The 22,584-nt window shown below is 42.7% G+C and overlaps 2 protein-coding genes across 4 annotated transcripts; one reads left to right on the top strand and one right to left on the bottom strand.

The window, feature by feature from the left end:
* Positions 1-1,719: 1,719 nt before the first annotated feature.
* Positions 1,720-15,768, bottom strand: LOC307261361 (tRNA (32-2'-O)-methyltransferase regulator THADA). Its single transcript, XM_080041884.1, has 31 exons — positions 15,612-15,768; positions 15,330-15,510; positions 15,159-15,245; positions 15,043-15,070; positions 14,813-14,961; positions 14,596-14,718; positions 14,379-14,499; positions 14,084-14,229; positions 13,906-13,990; positions 13,688-13,824; positions 12,247-12,444; positions 10,993-11,719; positions 10,463-10,615; positions 10,186-10,295; positions 9,903-10,063; positions 9,653-9,822; positions 9,402-9,566; positions 9,165-9,313; positions 8,934-9,071; positions 8,733-8,837; positions 8,439-8,639; positions 8,199-8,349; positions 7,841-8,093; positions 7,462-7,698; positions 7,169-7,373; positions 6,441-6,629; positions 5,435-5,694; positions 5,154-5,324; positions 4,796-5,065; positions 4,491-4,693; positions 1,720-3,077 (listed from the first exon to the last, which is right to left on the bottom strand). Exons 1-31 carry the CDS (start codon positions 15,764-15,766, stop codon positions 2,824-2,826), a joined length of 5,682 nt encoding a protein of 1,893 aa, XP_079898010.1. The 5' UTR covers positions 15,767-15,768; the 3' UTR covers positions 1,720-2,823.
* A 791-nt stretch (positions 15,769-16,559) lies between these two features.
* On the top strand, positions 16,560-22,099 carry tctn2 (tectonic family member 2). Of its 3 annotated transcripts, none has more exons than XM_080050973.1 (18): positions 16,560-16,687; positions 16,871-16,984; positions 17,093-17,163; positions 17,335-17,536; positions 17,651-17,751; positions 17,901-18,100; positions 18,207-18,324; positions 18,418-18,571; positions 18,659-18,742; positions 18,835-18,957; positions 19,024-19,119; positions 19,219-19,317; positions 19,449-19,566; positions 20,529-20,632; positions 20,836-20,980; positions 21,140-21,283; positions 21,434-21,522; positions 21,676-22,099. In XM_080050973.1, the coding sequence occupies exons 1-18, from the start codon at positions 16,588-16,590 to the stop codon at positions 21,795-21,797; spliced, it is 2,184 nt and encodes a 727-aa protein (XP_079907099.1). In that variant the 5' UTR covers positions 16,560-16,587; the 3' UTR covers positions 21,798-22,099. The 3 variants fall into 3 exon arrangements, with proteins under 3 accessions (XP_079907099.1, XP_079907101.1, XP_079907100.1); XM_080050975.1 differs by having other exon boundaries at positions 19,045-19,119; XM_080050974.1 differs by having other exon boundaries at positions 17,093-17,154.
* Positions 22,100-22,584: the final 485 nt, after the last annotated feature.

The following is a 22,584-nucleotide window of genomic DNA, read 5'->3' on the forward strand; positions in this document are numbered from 1 at the left end:
TCTATGGTGCATACTCTCCCGGCATGCACATGGTGAACTCTCAAGTCACAACGGTCACAACACGATGAAAAGGGGGAAAACATTTGGGACTTGGCCAGCAAATATATTGAAGCCTATTTCCACCATAAAATACCTGGGATTCAAATCATTAAACTGAAAATAAAAATACTCGAGGTATTTGTGCAGAAGTTATTTATTTTGATTTATTCATTTATTGTAAAATCGCAAACTTCGTTTCTTTTCATAGCACAAACTGAATTCTATCACTTGAACTGAGCTGATGTCAAGTGATCAAGTAAAATTGCTGAGGATTATCTAATAATTTATTTAAAATCGTAAATTTGACTATCCCATTGTAAAAATTTACTATTTCATAAATCTTACTCTACAAGCCAAGATGTTTTCCTCTTAGTTTTGATTAAGTAGGCTACATGATGATTTTGAATTTGTATGGCCATTTTCGTTGTTATCACAAATTACCTTTCAGAAATGGACCTCCATGACCACTTAAGCTGAGGTGATGTGGAGTGATTCACTGAAGTCAGATTTGGTCAATATGTCAATAAAATGTTTCGTTTGAGACTTTCTGTCAGGAGTGGAAGCCACAGCTCAAATCTGTTAGATATTTTGGGATTATCTTAATATATTCAAAATAATCGAATTATTGTTTAAAAAATGTAAAATCACTCATAGCAAAAACCTGCATGTTGCCATGCCCACACAGGCTTCACATTATTGCTTTTTGACAGTCTCCACTGCTTCAAGTGAGCAATGCTTGCAGGGAATGTAACAGTGCCCTTTGTCTGCAATATTCTGTACTGGGGATTTCAAGCCCTCAAAAGCTTTGGAAAATGATACTAATGTAGCCCTGATAATAGGAGAGACCAACATTTATTTTTAGCAGAACTACAATCTCACAATATTTCACATTAGATGGAATGGATATATTTCCATTTGTGCAATACAAAACATTTGACTCCTGGAATCCGTCTGCAACTTCTGATTTGAACGTGGAAAAACTAATTCACGCTCCAAATGGTACACACACGTCTGCATATGTTTACATACATGCATACACACAACCAGTGAGTGTGATTGCACCTACTTGGCCTTGTTCCCTGTTGCCAAAGTTAATCATTGACTATGCAGCAGGCAGGCCGAGAGCCAAGAGACTCAGTTATGTCAGTCATGGCAGCAAAGGCTTTTTATTAAGCCAGATGGTAATTTTCTTCAGGGAATTTCCAATCTTACTTTTAAAGTCCAACTTTGTCTCCAAGGTTGAGGCAGAAGACACAGTATAGCACACATTGTTCTGACAGATTCACTACAATGATACAATTTGTTCTGGAATATTAACACATTTTCATTTGTCTTGAAGTACAGCAAAGTTCAAGGCCCCATTAGTGTTTCAAAATAGGGGCATGACCTTTGAAGTTTAAATTATTCACGAAAATATGAAACAGAACTAACTGTTTTTGTCTTGGTCTTTGTCAGGTTACTCCCATAGAGTCTGTAACAGAAATGAACGCATAATGTTGGTGTCATTACATGTGGCATAATGTAACCTTGGTAGAAGTCTTGATAATATCATTCAAGGTTTGTCCAAACATGTTGTCAGAGTTTTTATCCTTGCACCTTTATTTATTTTATTATCTATCATGATGACATTATGTTCTGCATCAAAAACATAACAGGAACAAACCTTCTTTGAGGCGTATGTGTCTGAATCATTTATACTTTAATGTCATTTCTGTTGCATAGATACTCACACACACAAAGCTTCATCCATACACAATGGAAACCTTTGCTTGAATAGAGGCACCTTATCTATTTAAGGAGGTATGTCAAACAGTAAAACTCTGCTTGCTTACAGTCACATGTTGATAAATTGGTTGTTTGGATGCCGTCTAGTCTGAGAATTTAATCACCCTCTGACAAACACCATATCTCAAGTTGTGAGGACTAAACAATAAAAAACAAACTCCATGTAAGTTAAATGAAAAGCCTAACGTAGCTTGCACAAACACTTTCATGTAAGTACAACACTTTTTTCTTTCAGTCAGTGTTTGTCTAATACTGAGAGCCTCCCATCTCAAACAAAAGCAGTGGGCTATCTGATGATGTAAGACTGCTGTAGAGTGCGGTCCGTTGCCGAGCGACTGCCTGCTCTCGATCTGATCCAGTCAATCATCTTCAGCCCTCGTGTGGTTGGAAAATGGACACTTATCATCCAGGCAGAAGGCCTCTAATGGACCATTAAACCATACACTGTGTTCCCCTGCTGGGCACCAAGGAGCCAATTACCCCTGATGCTTTTGCATTACATCACTGCCTGGGTCTGACCCCTTGCTACTGCTGATGCTTGCTGAGAAATGGAAAACAAACAATTTTAAAAACATAGGACAGGGAAAACTTCTATGGAAGTAAGAAGCACATTGCTTGGGGTGATGGTGATCATGAGGCTATTCCTGCATTAAAAAGCTTTATTCTAAAGAAAATGTATTATATTGTATGTATTTATAGTAGAAAAATAAATAGAAAAAATAGGCCCTGTAGAGAGAAGCTCCTGTTTTGCTAAACTGTCCTCGTCATGTGTACATAGCCCCTGATGCCCATTGGCTCTCTTCTCTGTGTAGGTAACACGAAAATGGATACGGCTGACAGAAGCCGCTGGGCTCTCACATAACTCTGTCAGCCTGCCAGGTGCTGGTGTACTGTGGCATCAGCAGTTGCAATACTCATTCAAGACTGCACATGGAAATGTCACAAGGATTCCTGAAATATCCACAAGTCTTTGCTTATTGAGTGTACAGAAAGAGCCGGTCATAGCGGCAGCTCTCCATAGCTCTCCATAGCAGCTGTTAAAGTGGGAGGAAAGTGAACACCGTTCTGACTGAAAAGACTACAAACTCCCTGTAAACACGAGTGGAGGGCTGACGGATCACATAGGTGTTGTACATCATCAGATGTTTGCAGCAACCGCAGAAGAAAGGTGGCCCTGGCAAACAGGCCAGACAGGGTGCTGTGGAAACGGGAGTCCATGAGGAGAGCAAGCCAGGCCGGGGTCAATGACTCAACTAGAGAGAAAGAGCGAGCCGAAATCAGCACATTGTGTCACAGAAATGTTGAGACATGACATGCATGCATGTACCAAAAACACTCCTAAGCCCCTTTCACACTGGCAAAAAAACACTTAAACCCGCTTACATCTGGCTTTTTTATAGAGTGTGAATTGGCAGTCAATTGACTCTGCATTAGACCCAGGTATTTATTGGCATCAATGTGAACATTACACCAGGATGATAATTTGTGCAATAACATGGGCATCGACGCCAGCAACTGAGGAACACATATTATTGTTTGTGGGTTCAGCATGCAACAGCGATGTCATGCTTTACATTCTACAATTTGAAAGAGGTACGAAAGTACAAGATATGACAAAGTAACATTGGCCACCGCCTCATGGATTCCATGCTGCTTTCTGCTCTTTACTACACTGTTTTCAAAGGGCATTCGTGACATCACCAACGTCGTGATGTCAAACATGACGCACCACATTGTGTGCTGGCAATCAGAAACTGTGAAAGTGGGCAATCACCTATTTTTATCGTATTTAAAGACCCGTTAAAAAAAACGCCTCTACACACTAATTTGACTATCTAAGGCAGGGGTGTCCAAACTTTTTTCACTGAGGGCCACATACAGAAAAATTTACGAAGGGCCGGGCCACTTTGCAAAAATAACACATTTATCAGGACATGTAGCTGCTCTGATGTTTAGTTTCATAGTGTCTTCGTAAATTGTAATCCTTCTTCACGGCAACACTTTGCTTGTACATTAAAAAGATACATCCCCCTCTTGTTAAATGCCATCGATAGACCCAGTGTTTTCTGCTTTTACGTCTAATGTCCAGCTTGGTGAAAATAGTAGCCAGCCGAGATCCTGCCCCTCCAAGGGGGGTCCGGGGGTATGCCCCCCCGGGAGATTTTTTTAAGTTTTTAAAGTGAAATGCATGAATCTGGTGCACTTTGAGAGGGAAATTAAGAGGCTAAAGCTGAAAAATTTAGTATGAAAAAAAATGTAAACACTGTGTCAGATGAATTAGAAGCTATTGGAGAAGGACACATGGATTTTCCATAGTAATATTAATTTAAATTAAAATATTATGCAGGGTCCTCTGGGATGGCCTTGGTGCTCTTTTTCTTTTATGGGACCTATTTCTCTGTAATATAATGAGTGCATTTAGATTATTTAAAAATTAAAAGGGCCATATTACATTATATTTTTAAAATGTGCCAAGGGCCAATCAATCAGTTTTGACACCCCTGCACAAGTGGGTTAACTAAGAAATGCAAAGGGCCATATTGCATTATATTTTTAAAATCGGCCGCGGGCCAATAAAAAGCGGGCCGCAGTTGGCCCGCGGGCCGTAGTTTGGACACCCCTGATCTAAGGGGTATAATACTCAGAATGACTGGCTCATGTAGTACCTGGCTGCAGCTCTTTGCAGACCGCAAGGCTGTCCAGCACCTGTGCAGCACTCTCCTCTGCCCATACACTCAGGCTCCGGGCCAGAGCAGAGGATTCGGAGCATTTGTCGGCCATCTGCAGGAGGTAAGGCAACACATGTGCCGACATCACAGAGGGCTCTGCAAACACATTGGCCTCGTCCTGCTCATACAGACTGGAACACCTGAAATAGAGAGCAATAAAAAACATTTAAGCCATACTTGATCAAGGTTGCTCTTTACATTTTTTTTTTTAACATGGTTATTGATTCACTGATGAAACACACCCTGTATCCGAGGCCTCTCTCAGCACTGATCTGAGGTCAGGCTGAGGCAGATGACACAGCAGCACCTCCAAGGTTCCAGGAGTATCCCAGCATTCCTCCAGCAGTAGGTCCAGCAGGAGCGGCAGAGCCTGGTTGACCTGCATGAGGTAGACGCTCCTCTGCTGCGATTCGCCTCGTCTGGTGTGGTGCAGCATGGAGGTAAAAGATGCCGCTTTCATCCTCACCAGCTGATCCTGGTCCTGCAGCAAGTACAGGCCCGTGTTGATCAACCTAAAATCGTAAAGATTCAACATTTGTCATTTCTGCTCATCCGAGTGTCATCACTTGATTGACAGATACATTTTGACTTCCTTTATACCTGATCCAGACGGCAGGCAGAGTGCTGCGTGCTCTCAGGCCGTGGTTCATTAGTGGAACTGCAGCGACGCACAGAGCATCAGCACATGCAGTCCTGAGCACTTCAGGGGCGTCTGGGGACCGTTGGTATTCCAGGACCCCACACCAGCGCTGGACTGCGGATATCTTTAGACTGATTTGCACAAAGATGAGCACAAAGTCAGGATTTTAAGTCGAAGGGTTCCAGTATGTGACTCTATACTGCATTTGTATTATTTTTAAGGTCAGTAAAACATGTCAAACCTGGAGTCTGACCACTTGGAAAGCAGCAGACTAGCAGCATACAAAGCCTGGGAAAGAAACTCTGGACCTCCTCGCTGGTCCTCCAGGTCCCCAAGTAACAAATCCAGACAGTCAGACAGAACTGGCTCCTCCAGGGGGGCAGACGGAGGAAGATGTTGGGGTGTAACAGAATCACATCTGGCCATTACAGCTACCACGGCTGCGAGGTAGGTCCTACGGTACTCCACACTTTGGCTCAACAACGCCTCCTTCAGGTTTGACTGGAGAAGGAGAGCACTACACCGTCAACCAGGTATACCCACACACACACACACACACACACATCCCATAAATCCTATTCATTTGGGAAAACAATCTTGATTATTTTTTTATTTCTTTTATTATCACACTCTAATGTATGGAACAATGGATACTATTTCAGGAGTTGCCATCATTTCAAATATATATACAATCCAAAACACCTTGTTGATAATTTATGTTCACAGAACCAGTTTTCCTATTTTAAATAATAATCCCATAACCTGTTTCCCTTATTACAAGCAAGTGTTATTTCTGAAGGTTTACACTTATACAAATAACATTACATTCATCATTAGCATAGTAAAACTAAATAAGCTACATAACAACAAGGTCCTCTAGTCAAACAAAATAAGTGGAATAGAAACAAGGCCAACTGAACAGTATTCCCGATCTTTACCCAATGCCTTTGGACAAACTATCAATCTTATTGTAAAGAGAGTCAATCAAACACTTTACAGGATGTACATCAGAAGCCACAGGTGGGTGGTCAAGATAATGTAACTTGCTACAGATTTGATCGAGTAATAAAAAAAACAGATTGTCCTCAAGTTTCCTTGATTAAACCACATAATAGCTTGTAGACTCACACCCTTTCTCAGTAGGATTTCAGCCAACTTCCTCCCATTGTGCCATAAGAATCTAGTTATAATGAGAGCTGTTTTTTTTGGAACGCTTTGTTTTTCTTCTTGCGAAAGCCTTGTCTCACCTGCAACACCTTGTGGATCACCTCTTTTAAGCTGGTCTGTGGCGAACACAGCCCATCCACCGCCCACGTGACCAATGATAGCCTCAGGTCAGGGCTCAGTGCCGAGAAGCTATCCCAGATTTGACATGCCCACTTTGGATCTGCACAAAGAAAGTGGATGGACTGTCGATGGAAGGATGACAATCCAACCTGTGGAGATGACAAAGATAAAGCATTAGAAATAATATTTGATGGATCATCCAGGAAGCTTTGCATAAAAGTAGGCCTACTTGGGGAAGGCGCTAGTGAGCAGGCCATGGAACTGCAGTCAAGCCAGCTGACATGTCGAGAACAACAGTAAAGCCAGCGACCCAGTGTTTTGCTGTACCTGTATATACTAGCCATTACGGTAATAGCGTTTCAGAACTGGTATCAAAATAAAATAATTTACAAATGTCATCTTATGCTAATATTTTTTTATTGAAATTTTTAATTTTGAACAATGCCCTGTTTCCACACACTAATATAACTTCAGGGTTAAAGTACACGTATTTCGCCTCATATTGCCACCCAGGAAGTTTCAAGACATTCTGATGTATAGTTTCAAATTAAAAGCCCACCAAAAATTTAAATATGAGACATATTCAATATTATTTTGGATTCAATTTAAAAGGGAACGCCGTGTGAGACTAATTTCACTTCTATAACAATCAATTAAAGGCTAAAACGTCAGCGTGTGATTTGCCCACCTGAAGTTGCTTTTGAGGTGTTTGGAGGTCACGCACCAGTGTGTCACCGAGCTTTGACAGGTAGGTTGCACAGCAGAATCCTCTCAGTGAGTCAGCCACCCCAAGGTAGGCTGCTCTCACTAGGGGGCAGCGCTGAGCTCCGGTCACCAGCCACAGCGAGCCCTCCACCCTGCTCAGCACCTCACGCAGTTCAGCTGAAGCTGCACTGGGGGCCGAAAAACACAGCAGGATTTGAAATGTAACTTCATTGTGATGTCTGATGAATGAACAAACAGCTCTATTAAAGGTCTCACCTGTCCGTGCAGATACCTCTGTCTACGATAGCTTTGATCTGCAGCAGCTGTCCGTGGAGCCGGTTGTGACAGCAACGCTGCAGCGGGCCGGGCAGTTGAGCAGTCAGTTTGATGAGGATGTTCCTGTACTCTGAGGGGGGAGTCATGGCAACCAAAGCCTTGGAGGCCATCACTCTCACACTGTAAATAGGACTGGCAGACAGCTGGAGTAAAGGAGGCAGGAATTCTGACAAGGCTCTGGAGAAGAAAAAAAAGAAAAAACTGAATTCTTCCCAACTGCTTTGTATAAATACAGTATGCAATGCTAACCTTTCGAAGCAATAATTCAACATTTAAGTATTGCATTGAATACACTTAGTAATAAGTAAACAGTATTCACTCTGTTGAGTCTTGCACACCAGGCTGGAGTTGGGCTAACAGAGTGAGGACAGGGAAGAGTGAGGGTTGGAGGTGCAGCTTGGCCTCAGTAGCTGGACCCTGGAGGTCGTGTGCTGCCCCCCTCAGCTCGCCCAGGAGGAAGGGCTGGAGCGCAGGGTAGTGGAAGAAGAAGGCCAGGGGGGACAAGCCATGCTGGGCAGAGGCTCCCTCATTGCTGCTGGGCTTCTGGCCAAGCATCCGTGAGCACAGAGAACCTGGAAACAAACAGGGTTTGATTACCGTAGCGCCTGGGGTATTAATTAAAGCCAAACAACTTGGACAGACTGTAAAGAAAAGTTGTAAATGGGTCTGTGTCTTACTGTAAAGTTGCAGAGCAGCGTTCCTCATGGCCCAGCAGGGAGAACTGAGCAGAGTGAGCGACAAGATGGCTACAGCAGGAGCAAACTGAAGCAGAGCTACCCCAAGACCTGAACCACGCACCATAGCCTGCAGGGTGTGAACCGCACATACCTGCAAGTGAAAAGACAGGTCAGGCTATAAGCTGACCATGTCGGTCAAACACTAGTATCATCCTCATTGTTGTTGCTGTGTGTGTAAACCTGTGGCAGGTCCAGTGTTTGGTCCCAGTTCTCAGGTAGAGGGGTGTTGGCTGTCTCCAGTAAAGTTTGCATACTGTGGGCTAGCAGGGCTCTCGCTTTATTGGCCTCCGCTGCCGACAGAACACACAGGATGAGCATGGGCAACCCTGCAGCCCGCCGGGTGACGGACGTAGAACGAGGGGACTGCACCACCTGCAAGCTCTGGAAAGAGACAGGAAGGGACATATATAAGTGAGATAAAAATCCGGCATCTCTATTTATTAATATTACACACAAGCATGAGGCACCACTTACTTGTTTCAGGATGTGGGTCGGGATATCCCTGAGCTCTGGATCACTGCTGCCCAATAGAGAGGAACTGAACTTGGTGAAACCAATACCGCATCCCTCTACCGCCCCCTGGTGAAGAGAAATAGGATTTTCAGAGAAGAACAATTGACATGAATTGGACAGCAGCTGTAACACCTCTTAATGGATTTCTAAAACGTGACGCACCGAGTGACGGCATTTCAGAAAAATATTCTTGAACACTTTTGATGCTCTCGTTAGATCCTCTTTCATTAGAAGACTCTTGCTGGGTTTGGATTCTGACAGAATTTTCTCCACCAGACAACCTAAAAAGATTCCTATTTCCTATTAAGAAAAACACAAGTGGAGTCAAATAAAATGTCAGGATTTCCCCCCAATCTTCCTGAGAGATCCAGTGCATCTGGTTCTGTTTTTTACCTTGAGCGAGACCCAACAACAGGTTAGGACGAGACTGTGCTCCTCGGATAGAAGCACACACTCCTCTCCGTCCCCCTCGCCACCGCCTGACGCTTGAGCTATCAGAGAGCTGATGGCGTTTCCCATCTCGCAAAAAGAAGGAGGGGCATCTAACCAAGAAAAGAAAAGAGCGGAGTCATAATAGTCATACATAATGTAATGTACTTCATCTGCAAATCACTTGTTTCTGCAGATTACCCTTTTGAGTGGCACAGACGTCCAGGTCTCCGTACAGAACCCCGAGCAGCAGCAAAGAGATATTCTCCAGCAGCATTAGCACCTCCGTGGTCAGACTGTGGTCCAGTGTGTCACAGACACTGCCGGGTGCCTCAAGCACACACCTCTGAAGGGCGCTCAGAACACCTGGAAAATGAGTCATGGCTGGAATTTAAAGAACTACCAACGATTAAGGAAGATGTCTGAGTGAGTATTACACCACGCAGTTTCACCATGTATGGGCTTGGTTCTGGCGGCAAGCATCATGTCAGCTTTGGCCGTCAGATAATGTTCCTCCAGCTCCTTCACCAGGAATCTGACCATGCAAGAGGCGGCGGGGTCACTTCCACTGCAGACAGCCACACTGCTGTTGAGCCTGCAGTCCTCGGCCCGGTCTCGTGACCTACAAATAAAAACAGGTGACAGCTGCTGATCCGTCATGTACACAGCACGGCATTATGCTGAAGGAGACCGAGAGCTTACTTCTGAAGGAGGACCTTCGTCATCAGCGCTCCCATCTGAGCCTCCTGCACACGGGGACTGCACAGGAGCTGTTTGGTTTGCGTAAGCAGAACCACGGCGATGTCATCCGGAAAGTTGGGCGGGAAAAATCTCAACAACAGCCCAGCTGAGAGCTCTCGAATCTGTCAATGAAAAATAAATAATAATTTTTTTTCTTATTGTTTTTATTCTACTAAATATTCTAACTTCAACCGCAGTTTTTAACTTTATAAAAGAAACACAAAGCACGTGAAGGCAGCGCAACCTCATTTGTAGAATCTTGTAAGCAGCTAATAAGGACCAGCTGTTTGGTCCTGCAGGTGAAATCCCACTGTCCTCTCTGTCTGGCAAAGTGAATAAGAGAGCCCATGTTGGCTGCAAAAAAATATTTCATGAAGCTCATTAAAATTCAAATAAAGCTATGGAAAGGAAAAAGTTAACATTTGAGAGGAATTATGCATATACATACTAGAATGATATATTGGTAAATAGATACATTTGTTTTGGACTGTTTTCTCTGATCACTGGTTATCCAAACTGACCTGGAGGCTGTCCCTTCTTTTTGTCCGGGCTCCACGTGTCAGTGCAGGTCTCCAGCACCGCAGACAACAAGAGCAACGCCGTCTTCTTCCTCTGGTAACTGTGGTCTGGTGCCAGACAACTGTATGGAAGTTGATTCAACCATTCCACAAACGCTGCATGGTTGTGATGGATAGGAAATAGGAAAAGACAAAACTTTAAATTACAAATAAAGGCAAGTAATGTTAGGCTGAATGCCAAGTGGCCTTATCGTGTTTTGATTCTTTAGACTGTTGCCGTGAATCAGTATTTTAGTGAAAATTAAATTACGGTATAGGGGATGTCTTATTTTGCTTTAATGACTTTAGAGCAAATTTTAGTCACTGCCACAAAGTCTGCAATACATGTAATGTAGGTATGTATTGTAGACCTTTGAAACATTCTGTATAGATATACAGTCTAAATGAACCACCAAATACACCAAATAGTAGGATAAATCAATGGACAAAAGAATGTACAGTAAAACCGTTATGATGTGTGTGTTATATCTCACCTACACCCTGCCCCAGTTCATCATCCGCCCTCTCTGATTGGGCAGTGGCATCTCCTTTCTTTTTGCCCTTCTGTACTCTGATGTGCGCCAAGCAGCCGTCTCTGATATGAACCAGAAACTTCTTCACAGCCGCCTGAAAGTGTTGGCGAAAAGGCGCCGACTCGCAGTTTAGGTTCTGAGGAATGAACGTCCTCATTATGGACATCTCCTCCGAGGTGGGGATGTCCCTGGTCTTTGGGCTGCAGCACAAGAGGTTGAGAGCGGCGATGCGGACTTTGTCTTTGGCCGATCCCAGAGCTAGCCGGAGTGTTCCCAGGGTCGAGCTGCCCTGCAGGGCCCAGGGAGAGCATGCGGTTACGGCTCGATAGGAGCTCAGGATGCATGCCCAGGCGTGGAGGTGGCCGGGCGCGAACGGGTCCAGAGAGGCCAGCAGGGGCTCCACGGCGGAGGGGAAGACTTGAAAGGTGCAGGGCAGCAGGTACATGGAGCTGTTGTTCTGTAGGAGAGTCACATCGGACGTGAGCGCCTGGTGAAGGAAGGGACGCCAACGACTCGCCCACACGCGGCCCAGATCCAGCTCAGACTTTTCTGATGAGTCGTCGCCACGCAGCTCTCTCCTCTGCTGCTGGATCAGACGCCTGTAGAGCTCCGACGCACAGGGGGACAGGTGATTGGTCGACAAGCACTTCAGGAGATGACTGGGGATTTCAGCATACCGATCCAGCACCTGATGCATTGAAGAAAAAACGTGTGTCAAAGCCATCCTACTGCCTACATTGTAACATAAATAAACACTGTATATTGTGTCAACTGGTATGTATTTGCCAACTCTCATCTACACTTGAATTTGGGGAAAGAGACCTCAGTCCGAACAGTCAGGATATGATCGGCCTACATGATGTTTAATTTAGGCGAAGTTTGCCTCGAAATACATTCTTTTTGGGTTTTTTGAATACAGATTCCCCAATTGTTTTTGACTAGTTTGAAACTATGAAACAGTAATTAATTTAAATAGGCTATTTAGAAAATAAATATAGTCAGTCTCGTAATTTTCATTGCAGCCATTCTACATCGCTGTCTAATCTTGAATCTTGATGTATCTTCTTTGTTTTTACTATCTCTTAAATGCAATTTCTAATGTCTAATCTTGATGTATTTTATGCCCATGTAAAGCACTTTGAATAGCCTTGTGTCTGAAATGTGCTATATAAATAAACTAGCCTTGCCTTGCCTTGTAATAACCAAAACCCTCACCGTGTCAGTGCCCAGGTAGGGCAGTAAGGCACAGAGGCGATGATATTTGGCCTTGGCTTCCCAAGGTAGCTTGATTGACCGTCGAAGCAAGGTAAAATAAAGAGTCTTCTTTGTGTCACTAAAGTGCTCACAGTCCATCTCGTAGAGCTCAAGCAGGAGACAGAATGCACCGCGCACCAGGTCTGACACACCTTCCACCTGCCAATGCACAGAGAGACAGATGTCACTGAACAAACCGTACAGAAATCTGTCTTTTAATTAAGACATGGCCCACTATGTGACAAGGTCTGTCCCTGAATTCTAGGAGGAACATTTCAGAATACGACTGTTGCTGTAGATGGTCCTGACGTATTTATTAATGTTGGGAAATAACTTGGCTTATGAACAGAACTATATACAGCTCATGAACAGCTATTTTAAGAGGTATATTTGGGCAATTTGGGACAACAGAAACAAAACTGTTTAATGGGGGAAAATGGTTCAGTAATGGTTCAAGGTCAGATTAGAATAATGTCAAACTAAAATTCTCAGCAGTCATATTATGACTTTTTACTTTAAAGGGGCTACGAGGAACTTTGGCGGTTGGCGGCCTCTTTGGACAAAAGCGGTAGTATTTTTACGATGCCTGCTGTCGTAAAGCTGTTTTCTAGCGCGTGCCGGCCGGTGCGAGTGTCAAATGATTAGGACGCAATATATAGTGCATGTCCGTGTTGAAGGTGTGAGGGCACGGAATCTTTTCGGCTCCGTGAGAGTAGTGAGTGACACTGCATCAACTAATGCCAGTCAGTGCCACACACACCTGATTGCAATGAGTTGATGCAGTGTCACTAACCACTCTCACAGAGCTGAAAGATTCCGTGCCCTCACAGAAAGCGAACGAACGAAAGACGGCAGTATGGATTACGATGAGGTAATGTGTTAATATTGTTGTAAATAATGACTATTTCAGATGAATAATGGTCATCTGATGATGAAGCAAAGTAAACTTTACACTGCAGGACTAGTTCACTCCCGTTAAATTGTTTACACGTTGCTTGGCAACGTCCTCCTCCCGCCCATCTATCACTCTCCCTTTTAGCTTTTAGTTGTTTTATTTTTTTCTTTAATGGTTCTGCCCCGTTATCAGCCATTATGACAACAAATAACTATCCCGAACAAGGCTCCCCCATTTACCTGGAGGGATAGGCTACTCAAATCGCGTTGTTGCGCTACACTGAAATCTGCGACTAATATATGTGACCATAGAGCCTGCATGCGCATGCCGAAAATCGGATTGGGTGTGCGACCAGACCAAAGGCATTAATAAAAACTATATAAAAAGTGCTTCCTTTGCACTGATGGTCTTGTTTTAAAGATATTTATAAGTTCCTCGTAGCCACTTTAAGGTTTTATAATTGTTTCCAGTAATACGATGTTGTTGATGTCTTCTATTTCAACTCACTGGGCTTTCTGCATTGGTCCAGATAATGTGAAGGAGCTCTCGCTGCAGGCTGCTGTCATCAGGCAGAAGGCGAACGCCCGTCATCTCCCAGATCTCAGCCAGGCATTCTCTCACTCTCTTCAGCCACAGCGTTAAAACTACAAAAACATGTCACATTTGAACAGATGAGGGTCGCCAGTCGAGTGCACAAATACAGCAACTTGGACGCTGTCAGTCACCTTCAAAGGAAATGTAGTGACAGTCCAGCTTCTCCTCACACAGAGCATAGACCATAGGAAACAAACCACTCAGGAGTAAGCACATCTGGAAAAAAGGAACGGATGGATTTAGTTATATAAAAGCCAGCAAAAAAGAAAAAAAGAAAAAGGAAAACATATTTTTTGACATGAGATATACTTCTGTGGCATCCGGCTGTGAACTGAGCAGGAAGTGAGGTCGACAGCAGGTCAGGAGGCCCCTGCTCACAGCCAGCCTGCCCACACCGTCCCTCCCTGTAGTGCTGCAGTGCACCTGGAGGGCACCAACAGTCAGCAGCCAGGGCTCTGAAAATGAACAGAAATAACAGCTACTTTGTCAGGGGCCTAAAGGCATTCACACTCACTTGTAGAATGTGTGGTATAAAGTACAGTTCTGCTCCTTTTTCTTGCTGATATCGTACAAGAGCTATTTGCTCAGCAGTGTTGGTGCCTGCCTTGGTGAGAGACGTGGAGCAGATTCCAGGCAGCGGCCTCTCCAGCCCCGCACTCCAGCGCTGTGTTGATCAGCATGGCCACAGCAGTGCCTGCCAAAAGACGAGTGTCCCTGTTGCTGCACTGCAACAGGGACAAACTGACTGTTAAAAAAATAAAAAAGACAGATGTCTTTTTTGAATAAGTCACTCAGTCTGAAATAATGAGTTAATAAGAAACCTGTCCAAGTATGATGTCCATCAGAGCCTGCAGGATCTTCTGCACTGTCTGGCCCCCAGGCTCCTTGTCCCACACTAGTGGAGTCACTTCACTAGACAACAGCTGAAATATTTGCAAACACACCTGCAGGAATCACAGTTGTCAGGTCAGTGAGAAAGAGCGCACAGTGGGTCCAGGATGAATGCAATGCAACCGAACGATTCTTCATGTAGTGTACCTTGACAGCAATGTAACACAGCGGTCCGTCTCCGAGGGATTCATGCCGCAACACAACAGGGAACAACTCGGACACTTTGGTCAGCAAGGACAGGTGTGACTCTCGCCACACCTCACGACCAACCGTGCTCTCTTCCAGAAACATACAGGCTACAAAAAGGTTTAAATATATAAATTGTTAAAAAGCTTGCACGTAAAATTAATTAAACATTGTTTTTAGCCAGCACCAACCTGTCTGCAGATCCTCAAAAGACAACATCTGAAAAGGAATATAGAAGGGTAAACTTATCTGCGCCATTAAGCAAATATAAGACAAGCAAAAGCTTAGTGAGAGCTGTCATGAGTACCTGGTCAGCGTTGACTATGGAGTGCAAACAGTCACGGGTTTCTCTAAAAACCAACGGGTGGTCCACCACTGCCAAATGATGCAACATCTGTCAAGGGAATATAAAGTTTGACTGTGATTCTGTTTTTAGTTATTCTAAAGCATTATATAGTGCTGTAGGCTAAGGGCTGACCTGGTCCACTTTCCGAAAGGCTATTGAGATGTTGACCACCTGCAGCTGCATGGAGATGACGAGTCTGACGAGCAGAAGCAGGCGGCTCTCCTCTAAAGTGTGAAGCTGCGCCTCCGAGATCTGCCTCAGCAGCTGCACAGCCTCCTCCAAACAGCGCTCCTTGCATCGTTTAACGCTACTCCTGTTCACGCAAGCACAATTATTCAGTAAGTATAAAAAATTAAAGTAAAAACCGTTTGGCTTGTTGTGGTTACACATTCTGAGGATGTACCGGGTACCAACCTGGAGGATTCGGACAGTTTATCAGTGAAAAGCCTGAGTGTTTGGCTAACATGTTCGGGTGCTTGGTCCTCAGTGGTCGCACAATCCCGCAGACTAATTGTCAGCTCTTCAAACGACAATATTGTTTGATTAACTCCACTGTACGAACTCTGCATGTTGCCGGACACATCGACAACACGTTGGAGCAGAAGTCACGTGACATAGCTCTCGTTCTACTATCCTTACACCAGTGGTCATTGTTGAGTTGCAGCGACGTGCTGCCACGTAGAGGCGGGGTTTCGTGTTGTTTATGGCATTATAATACCATAATATAAAATTGTATAATATAATTATATAAACTATCTATGTATAATATACTGTACATGTATATACTATATTATCTATGATTATAATGTGTTGGCAGTACATTGACGCCTTTACATCAAGAAAGTAGCTGTGCAAACTATGTATATTATGTCAATCTGTAAAGATGTGACTGTACCTACCACCCTGGTTATAGTGTTGTAAATATAAAGTTTGTTGGCTTTCACTGAAATGGAGATGTATTAGTCTATTTGAAAATATTACGTTTTAAGAAAATGTCGTCACGTTCTTGCAGATAATTTAACCAGTTAGAAAACACATTTGTCTAAATTAATTGCCGATTTGTTATTGAAGATCCCGGACAAGTTATTTTACAGAACAGGGATAAGTGAGGGATGAGTGAGAAAACTGTAGAATGCTGTAGAACATAATTATCATTATTTTCTCATATTTTCTTTCTCATTTTATGATCTAAGAATGGGACCTGAAGTTTATGAAGCCTGGTGTCACATACTCCTGTAAAGTAGGTGGCGGTATGCACATGGGCCTACGTTGGTTTGCGATCCGCCATGAAATCCAGAGAAGAAGAAGATGTGCTCTGTGATTTGTTGAAGAGCTGCGTTGCCAAGACGCCGTTTACAGTTTACAAATATGTCGACCTGAAGTTAACCAAATGGCTGACGTGGTTGATTTATTATTTCTCCCATCCATTTCACACCATGTCGCTTGGGTTTTAATGTTAATTTCCTTGACTCAGACGCAAAACATTGTCGGTAAGATCTCAATATGCACAGTTTCAAGCTAAAATAGTCAAATGTTACCCAAGTAAACCCAGCTAACGCTATATAACTAGTTAGCCAAAAGCTAACTCCAAGGCAACAATGCAGTTAAAAATTAACAAGCTATTAGATAGATATACTAATACATGAAGCATATGTTACCGTTATTTTGAACAGTTTTCCAGCCCTCATTTCTCACTGCAACTGGGCCGACGGTCACTGCGCTTTTGCTCGGAAACACGTCGGACATCTCCCTGAATGTGAGGACAGTTTCTGCTTCTAATACAACAGGTACGGTTCGGCTACATTTGTTCTGTGGCTCACCCAAAGAGAGAAGGAAAGCAACGATGTGGCTTAACTGTGATTGTGTAATTGGTGAAAGTGTGTTCTCTTTCACAGGAAGCGTTGATTCTCCATCGTGTGTAGCTGAGGTGACGCAGTGGGTGCTCACAAGGGAGCAGGTGGGAAAAGTAAGAAACCAATCATACAGTGAACATTAATTTTTATCATATGCACTGATCATCTTTGAAATAATGCTAAAGTGAGAAGCCATTGACATAATTTGTTTTAGAGGTGATATTATAGTGTACATATTCCTATGCCTCATTACAATTATGTATTTATTTACATTGGTGCCCAAGACTGCTGTGCTTATTCAGCTGAAACTGGATAAAAGTCTCCATTTGTGTGGCGAGAATGAGACAGACACAGAATGCTGTCCAAAGCCACTGTGTGTGCTGGAGACACTTCAGGTGTCTGCCTGTGTTGGTGGCACACCTCAGGCATCACTGCTGATCCAGGCCAAGATACACGCCCTGTTGATGCCTGATTATGCTGGATCCGGTAATACAAATAAATAAATAAACTTGTATCCCTTCGTAATGTCCCCTTCATGCTAAGATTGTGTAACAATTCTATAAAATATAAATATCCTATATGTGCTGTTTTCTGTTTCAGATAACAGCACAGTCATTTCAAACCAAGTGTACCACCCACTTGGCTCCTGTCCCTGCGACCTCACACTGAACACATGTGATGTACGCTGCTGCTGTGACAAGGTATTTATTTACATCTGTTTGATTATTACAATACTTTAGAACAGTGCATTTACTGCTTATGCATTTCTGTCTGCATTAATCAACAATCACTTTATTATACACTGTATACCAACATAATAGCAATCACTTTTTGTCTTCTTCTTTTACAGGACTGTTCCATTGAAGATTTGAAGCTGTTTGTGTCCCATTGTTTCCCAGGACCATTTGGTGGACAGGTCTCTCCTGCTCCAGATTATCAGTGCTCTGTGCAGTCCTCTGAAAACTCCCCAGATTGGTTTCCATTTTTATGTGTCATTTCTCCGCCTAAAAACAACCCTTACCTTGGACTGTTTTACCAGGGAGACACAATGTGAGAAATGATTAAATGAATGTTTTGTTTGTTTGAATTTCAAGTGTTTTTTATTGTGTGATTCCATAATAATTGTTTTTAATCTTTTGCCCTTTGACCTGTCTAGTACATTTAAACCTGGTCCATCCTTCCAAAGGCCTGTTTTTACACCAACTGTGCAAATTACCTATTCTCAAGGAAGTCCCATTTTCACCTTAAATGAACAGTACTTTACTATTCCCCGGGTTAGTGTTTTATGTTTTTTTAAGCTTATTATTTTCATAGTATGTATTGCCAAAGCTGACACAACTAATGCCCTGTATGTATTTGTCTTACAGAAGTTGCTCGGGCAGTGTGTAAACAGTGCTCCTGTAGCATTTTTGAAAAATTTCAAAGTGAAGTGTGCCACTCTACTACACTCCTGTCCAACTGAATCTCCGTTGCAGACTCGACAGATGGATTTTAGGATAAATTTGAAGAATGGCGAAGGGGGTAAGTTTGACCTCCTAAATTTACTTTAGCAACACTCTGATATGTTCTAGAGCTCTTTGAAATCATGTCTCTATCATTTTGTTTCAGGGGAGGTTATGGTGAATGTAACTGATGAGGTGGCCTTTGACTTGAGCCCGTTTATTTCAAGCACAGATGCTGTCGCCTCTTCAGGTATGCAGATTACAACATATCATTTATGGAAAAACTTATATTGCAACTGTCAATTATCTCAAGGTTGACATTTTGTTGATATTTCTTTGAAGATGAGATGCTGGTATGTGAGAATGTGACCTTAGCGCTAGATTATAAATTCTACTGGGAAGGAAATGGCATCACAAGAGTCAAACTGACACGCACTGTTGGGACCATCACTTTAAATAGCAGTGGTAAGTGCCCATAACTCTTGCTTGTGATTGATATACGTTCTAGTTGATAGAATATATTTGATGTAGTTTGGGCTTTTTTTTTAACAGTGGTGTTAACGACAAGGTATTCTGCCGTGTTTCTCAATGGAGAATTCATGGCTGAGCCTAACTCGGGGAACCCAGGTGAGAGCAGGATAAAATACTTTTTCATGAGAATGGTGTTGTAGAAAACTGATCACAGTATCTGTTACAGCGAGTTACAAACAATGTTTTAAATGACAGGTTATCAGGTGGGATATCCTGTTATTGCTGCAATTGTGGACACTTCGGACAATAACACAGGCTCCATTCTGAGGACGTCAATCAATATTTGGAAACCGGGTAAAACCCATTAAGTCGTGTTTCTCAATGTATTTGCTCAATGCATGTAACATAATAGTGATTTTGTGTATATTTTAATCAAAAATAATTGACTCATAAGACAGCACACCTTTTTGTGACCTGCTTTACAGTGGGTGATGGGCTGTGTCCCACCGCTGAGAAGAAGCCAGTTCTGTTTGGGGAGAATTCCACATCAGGATGTCTGCTTCCTGTCAGCCAACAGAACCTGACTCTGTGTAATTTCCTGCGGTCAGTATCTTATACCCAGTAGAGGTGTAACTTTTGGCTTCCGACCATGTCCTCTGAGATTTCCTGCCATGCAGAACTCCTTGGTTGCGTTCCGAATCGCATACTTTCTACTATATAGTATGTAGAAAAAAGATTTAGGATGTCCCGATTCTTGTAGCCAGATTTAGGATGGTTAGAAGTACTCGGATGTCCTACTTCATGCGGGCAAGATTGTTAGTGTTGAAAACTGCATCCTATTTGGGCGATTCTGACCCACAATCCAGTGCGCACGTGAAGTGACGTCACATCGACGAAGCCTCCATATGAAAACAAACGGGGATGCGCCGGATATAAAGGCAAGAGGCAAGATCAAGGCGCAATGTTATGATGAAATAAGAGAGTAAAGTATGTCCCAATAGTATGCCTACTATCGTCGGATGTAGTACGTAGAATAGAAAAAAGAAAGGGTATGCGATTCGGAACGCAACCCTTGTGTTTTTAAAAATATGAAAACGACCCAAAACACACAGCAAAAGTGGTGAAGAAATGGTTAACTGACAAACACATTAACGTTTTGCAGTGGTACAGCCAGAGTCCTGACTTGAATCCAATTGAGAATCTGTGGAGGGAGCTAAGGACCAGGGTGATGTTAAGGAGACCCTCCAACCCGAAAGAGTTAGAGCTTATCGCTAAAGATGACTGGGCAACTATACCAGTGGAGACATGCAAAGAGCTGTCCAGTAATTATAGGGAGCGTTTGATTGCTGTAATAGCCAATAAAGGCTTTTCTATTGACTATTCAGAAGGGTATGAATAATTTTGGACATGCCACTCTTTGTTCAAATGTAAATAAAAGCTGAAAAATATTTTTTTCCCACAATGAGGCCTCTTGTACATCGTCTTATAATCTTTTGGGAGAAGCCTGTGTCATTTCCAACCATTGCTGGTGTGTGCTGAAGTTAAATCTTTATTTTTTTCTGTAGAGAGACTGTTGCTTCCCTCCAGACAGCTTTGATTCCAGCCACACATGTAGCAAAGAGTGGAAACCCAGATCCACTGGTGATGAGCGACTGGGTGAACATAAGCTGTAAGTAAATTGTGCAAAGGAACAACTTATGCAGAGTTTTCTTTTTGCTCGTGTATGTTTGTGTAAAAATATCATGCACATGTTATTGATATTAACTTTATTTTTTTCTATTCTTGTACCTTAAAGCAAATTGTAGACCATTCTGACACATTTTCTTTGATTCGTTTTCTAACTTCATGTTAAACACAACATTTAAATTCCAGTTGCGACGCTAAACTCAAGCACAACTATGGAGTCCACAAGTTTGTGCTACGGGATTCCCTCCCACCAGCATATCCATATTCGGAGTCTTATCACAGGCTTGGTAGATGGCGTACCTCAACGGGAAATCCAAGCTTTGCATTTTAGGTGTGTATCAGGTGTTAACTCATTGTGGTGCACACAGTGTAAATTGTATTCTCAATCCTTGTGAAGGTGTTAATCATTGTACGTTACCATATATCCCAATTCTCATTAGTATTGTAAGGCATTGTGAATCGGTAATGTTTTCCCCCCTCTAACTTGTAGCTACAGCCTTTCCACGTGGGCCCTTGGCTGTGGAGGAGGTGACGTCTCTCCATGTGTTGACCCAGCGGAGCCTCAGTTGTTCCCCATCACCTCCTCCGTCACCTTCACTGACATTCCTGTCAACACAGGACCACCCAAAACCAGGTGATTCCTCAAACAGCAAGGCTCCCTTACTAATTTTAGTACAATCAAATTAAGTTTACAATATGGTTGTTAACTTCAGCCAGATATATGACTTTAATGTATAAGCTGCCTTACTGACTCTAACCTAGAGATGGATGTTTTGTTTACAAGGTTTCAGATCAACTTCACAGAGTACGACTGTAACAGGAATGACGTGTGTTGGCCTGAGCTTGCCTTCCCCATCACCAAGCATTACACAGGTGGGAATAATGTATATGTTTTTAATTCAGATTTTATAGTAGGGACAACTGATAGTGATTGAGGTTCTTTATTTCATCAGAGTGAAGATTGGTTGTTTTCCATATTATACAGACAAAACCATTGCTGACATATTTTCCCTTTGTCTTCCCCAGGTGAGCCATATTCCCAGTCACTGGCTAAGGGCCTTATTTTAGTTTTCTTCTTTATCACTGCCTCGATTCTTGGGACTCCATGGAGACAAATCCGACAGGCGTGGAATTTAGTTGCCCTCTAAAACTTTGAGTGCAGCAGGAAGTCACACAGATGGAAGGATAATGGGAGCGTGGGAGGATAATCAACATGATGTCATTATTACACCTTTTTCTATTAGTCATTGTTCATAATGATATAGTTTTTACATATTTATATAATGTGTTTACTGTTTTTTGGAATGTAAATAGTTGTATTTGTCCACCATTTGGTAATAAAGATATTTTTCTATGACTTCTATCATATTAATTACAACAATTGTATTAATAGGTTTGAACAGTGTGTAGGCCTCTAGTGCAGCCCTCTAATCTCCTCTCAGTTCCACTTATCAGTTTGTTTTCTAAGTACTACAAGGTTCAATCCCGGGTCAATGTTTGTAATGGTTTTAGATGTTCCAACAAGGGGTCATCAAGCACACCATTGTTTCCATGTTACGCAGACAAGACCAAACGTAACATAGCTGTTGCTCCCTATGATTCTAAGCCCTTTCGCTGCCTCTAACCTCATTGCATGGATGACCAAATACTTCAACCTAATGAATTGGGTCAAAACTGAGGTTCTGGGACTATCTTACAAAATAGTTGTTTTCCTGGCTGTTTCCTTGTTCTACCTAATGTTATGTTTTGCTTGCTTTCGCCTTCTTACAGAAAAGCCAGTTTACACAACAAAAGTTTGCCTTGGGCCCTCTAACAGGTTAATTCAGTCATGATACAATACTTTTTTTTTCTTGCAGAGTAAACATATAAATATTTACAGAATAAACATTGTGTGGTTGATCACAATCGTCCATGTGCAGTTTGTATACATTCGCC

This window comes from Ammodytes marinus (genome assembly GCF_949987685.1).
Source record: "Ammodytes marinus genome assembly, chromosome: 2".
In the NCBI taxonomy this organism is placed as follows: domain Eukaryota; kingdom Metazoa; phylum Chordata; class Actinopteri; order Uranoscopiformes; family Ammodytidae; genus Ammodytes; species Ammodytes marinus.